Source organism: Suillus discolor, assembly GCF_016758755.1.
Source record: "Suillus discolor strain FC423 chromosome Unknown F5147scaffold_430, whole genome shotgun sequence".
In the NCBI taxonomy this organism is placed as follows: domain Eukaryota; kingdom Fungi; phylum Basidiomycota; class Agaricomycetes; order Boletales; family Suillaceae; genus Suillus; species Suillus discolor.
In genome coordinates, this window is record NW_024541677.1 from 8 (window position 1) to 6,907 (window position 6,900).

Genomic DNA, 6,900 nt, shown 5'->3' on the forward strand with positions numbered 1-6,900 from the left:
GCATACACGCGCGCGCATTCCCACGCCTCGCGCGCACCTGCGCTTTCCCGCGCTTGCATTTGCCACCAGTAGCGCCTTCAGCGCCTACTACTAGATCCTTGCTGCACTCGCTTCCCCTTTAGGGTCGAACGCACTTGTCGTCTCAAGTATAGCAGACTAGGTAACGCGCGACCTTACAACATTTATAGATACAGTCAGGAGCATTGTTCGTGCCTCGCTGTATAGTTGAACCTTCACCGACAAACACCTAATTGAATATAAGGTATCTTACTTTCTACATGCTGTAAAACTAACCATGCATAAGCTTAGAGAGCACTTGTGTCTTGTGAGCTATATTTGGATGTCCATGCTAGTATGTTGATTAGCGACTGCATCCTGCCTTCCCACTGATTGAATTCTTAGCTTAACTTCTCTGCCCTACTATTGAATTTGCCTTGTCTGATGATAGTAAGCTACAAGAATACTATATATAATTATACCACTATATAAGTCCTACCTTCTAATGGAAATCTATCTTACTTGACATCCTTGTAGGTCAATGAGACAAACTCTTTTGAGGAATTGTTGTTCATCTTACACAATACCTACTGGGTATCATAAAATCACTATAAGGACCTGATTGCATTTTCAGATATCTGGACTGCATTTGGTTAGGAAACATCAATCTACTCACAGTCTTGGAATTTCTCCAAGTCTACGAATGGCAATGCAGCAAGTATAAGCAGCGCTGTTGGATTGTACCAAAATGTAGCCATATCTGCCAAACCCCAAGCAAGTAATTTTGCAGACCATACTATTGGTAGGATCATGCAGGCAAATGATCAGTGGGAATATCCACTTGCCTATATTTAAATACTAATCAGAATTGCTGTCTGCTATGGTGCAACACCCAATCTCCACCCATTGGTCCTTACAAGTGAATGTGGCCAAAGAGTTAAGATAATTTACCAACTCTAGTCCCTTAGCCTGATAAGGTTCAAGGTTGATCCTTCGACCTTGGAGACTAGTAAGAACTCATTTTTCCAATACCTCCTACATGTGTTGATTTATTTCCAGTTCTTTCTAAAGTTATGAAGAAAACCTCTTTCTGAAAGTGGCTATTAGAACCTTGTACATATTCTTCTTGCTTTTATGTACCCAACTTATTATAGAATAGGCTGTTCCATAGTTCTTGCAATTTTTCTACGATGTGAGGCACAAGCTGTATGACACCCTCAAAAACTCTTATGTAGGTTTTGACCTTGAGAATAGTGCCTACAGTAATGTTCTGATAGAAAAGATTTCACACTGCACTTGGATGTTCTCATCTGTATGTGACCTCACAGTCTCCAGGTTTTTGATTGACTTCAATTATTACATTAGTATTATGAGGTCTTACTAAAAAGACTCTCTGTCATATCCCATACTCCGGACCAACATCCGACAATGTTCCCACACCTCATCTGGACCTCTGGACCCCCTGTCCATGTCCTTTATCTGTCCAGATGCCTGTACACCCGGATCCCTGTACCTTTGCATATCCACACACCCGGATCCGAAACCCAGACACTCAATCTGATATCCACTTGCCAGGATCTCCGGATCTGACCTATGCTTCATATCCAAACCCAAACCTTAAATCAGCGCTCATTCCCTTATGGTAATCACCTGTTTCTGGACATCCGGTTATTCCTATAACCGACTGTGCTTTATTTTCTGTATCTGATTTATTTCCGTCTTCATTTTATTATGTTCCAATACACTAGTGTTAGGTGTTCCACATGCTCCATCCATAGCCTCACATAGCCTTGCACTGCGCTGACTGATTCTCTGTTATGTCCTCCATAGTATATAAACCCTGTAGAAACTCCTGTATTTCCTTAGTCTGAATATTACACATATTAGTCCTTGCACTAGACCTCACACTAAGTCCTCATACTAGTTCTAGTCCTCCGACTTAGTCAATATCCATCTCAGGCCTAGGGAGGAATTCCCTAGGCCAGAGCTCCGCTCCTCCGCTCCTCCGCTCCTCCGCTCCTCCGCTCCTCCGCTCCTCCGCTCCTCCGCTCCTCCGCTCCTCCGCTCCTCCGCTCCTCCGCTCCTCCGCTCCTCCGATCCTTCGCTCCTCTGATCCTACACTCCTCCGAGTTTCCGGAAGTTCCTCCGGAACTTTCCCGCAGTCCTCCGGACCTATTCTGCTTTGGACTTTGTCCCTGCAGCCTTTCCTCTGTCTCCATTCTACTCAGGATTCATCCTGAGTAGCCATTACACATATCTGTACCAGGATGAAACCTCATAGTAATTTCCGGAAGTTTCCCGCACCCCTCCGGAAGTTTCTCGCACTCATCCGGATCCGGACAGTCTTTCCGGACTTTCCCGTGCTCCTTCGGAAGTCCTACGGACTTCCTTGGACTTTCTCCAGATGTCATCTGAATTAAGGGCACATACTCGGGTAAGGGGCACAGTGCATGAGCTGAAGCCAAGCCCTTCGGAACCAGTCCTACCCTTTGTGCACGGTCTTAACACTCACATTCTATTACATTTTTTAGGCTTGATGAAATCATATTAAATGATGTATATGTTGTCTAGACATAAGGTACAGGGAATATCATTGAGGCTGATTTTATTGTTATATTTTTGATAGAGAAGCCTTATCTTATATTTATGGTATAGGAACTGATTCTTAGCTAGGCTTATAGAGACTGTTCTTACTTTAGTATTATGTTTGCACTTTTGTAGCTTACATAATTAAGTTAGCTTTTCACCAGTTTCCACTACAAGTCTAAGGCTTCAGCAGTTTTCATAACATTTTCTCTTTCTTGAGCCTTACAGGCAATACTGTCATTTTGATGCATCAGAACAGGCTAAGTAGCCTAGTTTTGTGATGCATCAAGCTTGCTCATTGTGTGATGCATCATTAATGCATCAGGGATCTGACAGTTATGCATCATCCATCTGGTACATATTCGGGCTGCGACTGTCCATATTTAGCACTCATCCATCCATATTTAGCGCGCTGTACCTATATATACCTTGCTCCATTGCTTCCAGTACAGTACCTTGCTTACCTACTCTAATCTTCGGTGTCCGGTTACTCAATATTCAGTTTGGTAGGCCTCTTGCCGTTCCTACTCGAATCCTTTGGTGCCCAGTCACTCAGTATCCATTTTAGTAGGTCTCTTGCTGTCCTTTCAGATTAGTAATACTAGGGCGGGTTCGATAAGTCCCCAACTCTGCCATTCCACCAAGGTTTTCCATTTGGACATTGTTATGGACATGGAGACGAGGTGCATGCGCTGCTGGAGGGTCTAGGACCCAGGACGAGACGGCAGGAAGAAGAATCAAACAGTTTGTGTTGTTTGATGTTTTATGTTTGAGTTATGGTCCTACCCATGGTAGGACCATAACTCGAACATAAAACATCAGATCTATCATATATAATCTGGCCCAATTCAATGCTTGTAATATTATCAATGACTTTCAAGTTTGGTTGGCATTAGATTTTAGAGCAATGTCGAGCCTCTAGTAGTGACATACATAATTTGGTTTCGGTCCTACCAGGGTCTAGTTTGAGTCCAATTTGGATGAATCGGCCATTATGACCTGAGTCTCAACTTGAACCATCTCGATGATCATTCCAAATTCTAGCATGCATATGTGAATTTTATCTAACTACGGTACAACAATTAACCTACATACTGATTCAATTGCAGTGAACTCCAAGTGTACTGGCCTTTTGCATATATAATATCAGTGACATCTGACTGTTATGGTCCGACCAAGTTTGGTCCGAAGTTCCGAACATTTTGGTTCAACTGCATGTTCAACATTTTCTAGGTGTGTTTTTCACGCTAATAGTACACTCTTCTGACTTCATGCAGCTACTATGTTCATTAATAGTGGGACTTGGTAGGAGTCGAGGTGTACATTAACAAGCTGTTCAATAAGGTGCGTGATCAATATTCTATTATCTGTTAATTGCTAATGATGTTCCACAAACATTTTGTTCTTTATACTCGCTGGTCTCCCTCCTCACTGCTTCCACTCGCTTCTCTCCCTTGCTGCTTCCACTTGCTGCTCTCCCTCACTGCCTCCACTCGCTGCTCTCCCTCACTGCTTCCACTCGCTTCTCTCCCTCGCTGCATCCACTGGCTGCTCACCCTCGCTTGCTGCTCACACCACACCAAACATTTTGTTCTTTATACTCGCTGGTCTCCCTCCTCACTGCTTCCACTCGCTGCTCTCCCTCGCTGCCTCCACTTGCTGCTCTCCCTCACTGCTTCCACTTGCTTCTCTCCCTTGCTGCCTCCACTTGCTGCTCTCCCTCGCTACTTCCACTCGCTGCCCTCTCTCACTGCCTCCACTTGCCGCCCTCCCTCGCTGCCTCCACTCACTGCCCTCCCTCGCTGCCTCCACTCGCTGCTCTCCCTCGCTGCATCCACTCGCTTCTCTCCCTCGCTGCATCCACTCGCTGCTCTCCCTCGCTTGCTGCTCACACCACACAGGTATGCACTGTAGGGTAAATTTTTCGTATTTGTTACACATTTTAACCTATTATTCTGCCATTATTTATTGATGCTAGGAATACCTTGTATGTAGCTATGTATAGTATGTATCCCCCAAAACCTGCTTGCGAATATACACATTAATTTGCGAAATTCCGTGTTGGGATATGTCGTCAGTCAAGCGGCTTCAAGTGAGATTCGATTTGAACAAGGATGGTACCAAATAGAAGCCGAAGTGGAAGGCACAATGTGAACAGAGATTCGATGAACTGAAGATTAGATCTTCATAGGTTTCTTGGTTGCCGAGGACCAAAAAAAATCATTGACTGAAAGTGCTACAGACTGTGGATATATAGGCATATTAAAGATCTACTAATTAGCATGTTCTGATGCATCAATAATGCATCGCAAAGCTTGGGAATATACATAGTTGATGCATTACCTATCACCTATAACTAGCAGACTTGATGCATCAGCCTTACAGGGACTTGTGAGCCTTAAGCCTGGTTCAGAAATCTTTTAGAGTCAAATAGCAGCTAGGTTTTGTAAGACCCAGGTTGACCATCATCTAGGTTTATCATGCAAGGTCTGCGTAAGATTGCATAACAGATGTCAGAGATGAAAGGAGCAAAGTGAGGAAGAATAGTGTCCCATGGTTTAGAGGAATACCAGAGAGAAGATAGCAATTAACAATATGAAGCTCTGTTCTTCTGTGTATGCATCTTAGTCCTTGACTATGTCTCCATGATCAGGAATGTAGGAGGAAAATAACTCTGAGATGATGGTCTCTAAGTTTACTAGAAATCCACATAGTTTTTCACTATAACACATCTTGCCATGCAGCCAAGGAATGCAATGTTTGTCCTTATCAGAAACATTGTTTTCATGATGCATGATGAGATCATAATGGAGATCTTTGAGGTCTATCTCTTTATGAATATCTGAGTCAGTAGAGTTGTACACTATGCTATACTGTTGAATTATCTTTTTGTTTAGCACCTCCAACTACTATTTGACTATAATGCATCTATCTGTGCATGCAGTAACATGAGATGCAAGAAAATAGAAAGAACATACATGATGTCTATGGTGATAGCAACCAATATATATCTTATGTCAGCATAAGATCTTTCTGCATGCCAATTCTTAGCTTCTATAATATAAGTATAGTTGAGTCCTTCTAATCAGAAGTAATGATGTTATAGAGTTAGTTAATTATTAATCACCAGTGTCACAGTGGTGAAAGTAGTTCTAATAGAATATATCATGCTTGGAGTGGGGAGGTCATTGAGACCTAGATATAGGGGTGAATATGTGGTAACAAATAAAGAAGAACAAGGCAGACATTGTGGAATGCAAAACAGAATATTAAGAAAGAAACACTCATCATATATTAAACATATCCATCCTTGATCCTTCATGCACTAAGGTTATTGTCCATACCATAATAATGCATAATACAGATAGGATAGGAAGGATTTTTTGATAGGGCCTAAAAAAATAACATGATGGTCATATGAAAGTGAGATAGTGAGAGTCTGATGTCCTCATGTAGTCTTTTGCTTAGAAGGAAAACATCAATGTCTTCTAAGTTCTTCTGGGAGAAAAAAGCCAGTCAAAATTGAAATGAAGGACTGGTCCTAAGAGCCATCATGTAACTTATTAGATTAAACCTAACTTGCTGAATTTAGATTGAAAGAAACAAGTAGGAAGATAAAGATCAAGAATGGGATCAAGGATGGTAGAAAAGATATGATTGACTATTTTCTTTAGAAGCAATACATGCAAATCAATGAAGCCTCCCACAATAAGGCAAAAATCAAGGTAATGCTGGGAGGTATCCCAAGCCAACATCTTATTGTTATTATTATAGTATAAGTTGTCATTAAGAGAAAGAACAGAATAATGATACAACAAATTTATCACAGTTGCTTTGTCACCCTTTTTGAAGGTTTGTGTAAGGCTGGACAAGTTAATGGGCTAGATCTTGGTCTGAGGCAAAACTTTTTCTGTCTTAACAGAGAAAGACATGTCTGTAAGATTGAATGGATAGGGCTTGCCCTAATTGCTTTATTATGCAGCACTTTGAAAAGTGATGGTTGCAAGATTATTGATATTACTGTTGAAACTTGGAGGGATGAGTGAGTGAGTAGCCTTTGAATATTAGAAGTGAATGAATGAATACTCATATATGGTCTTCTGGGTCTGACATGCTAAAATCAAACTTGAAGATAAAATATGGTGAAACTGAGAAGATTTTTGACACAAGGGCATATGGAAACAGGTGAGACAGACAGCACTAAAATGCAGTAGAGCAAAAAGAAGAAAAACTAGAAGTGAAGAAGAGGTTAATCAGAAAATCCAGCTTTGTTGAAATTTTTTTGTGTATGATCTGAATGCAATTAATTTAAACAAA

The 6,900-nt window shown here is 41.6% G+C and overlaps 1 protein-coding gene across 1 annotated transcript; it reads left to right on the top strand.

Annotated features, from left to right (window-relative positions):
- Positions 1-3,966: 3,966 nt before the first annotated feature.
- On the top strand, positions 3,967-4,497 carry F5147DRAFT_783802 (uncharacterized protein; the record flags this gene model as incomplete). Its single annotated transcript, XM_041442833.1, has 1 exon — positions 3,967-4,497. One exon carries the CDS (start codon positions 3,967-3,969, stop codon positions 4,495-4,497), a length of 531 nt encoding a protein of 176 aa, XP_041284214.1.
- Between the last annotated feature and the right edge of the window lie 2,403 nt (positions 4,498-6,900).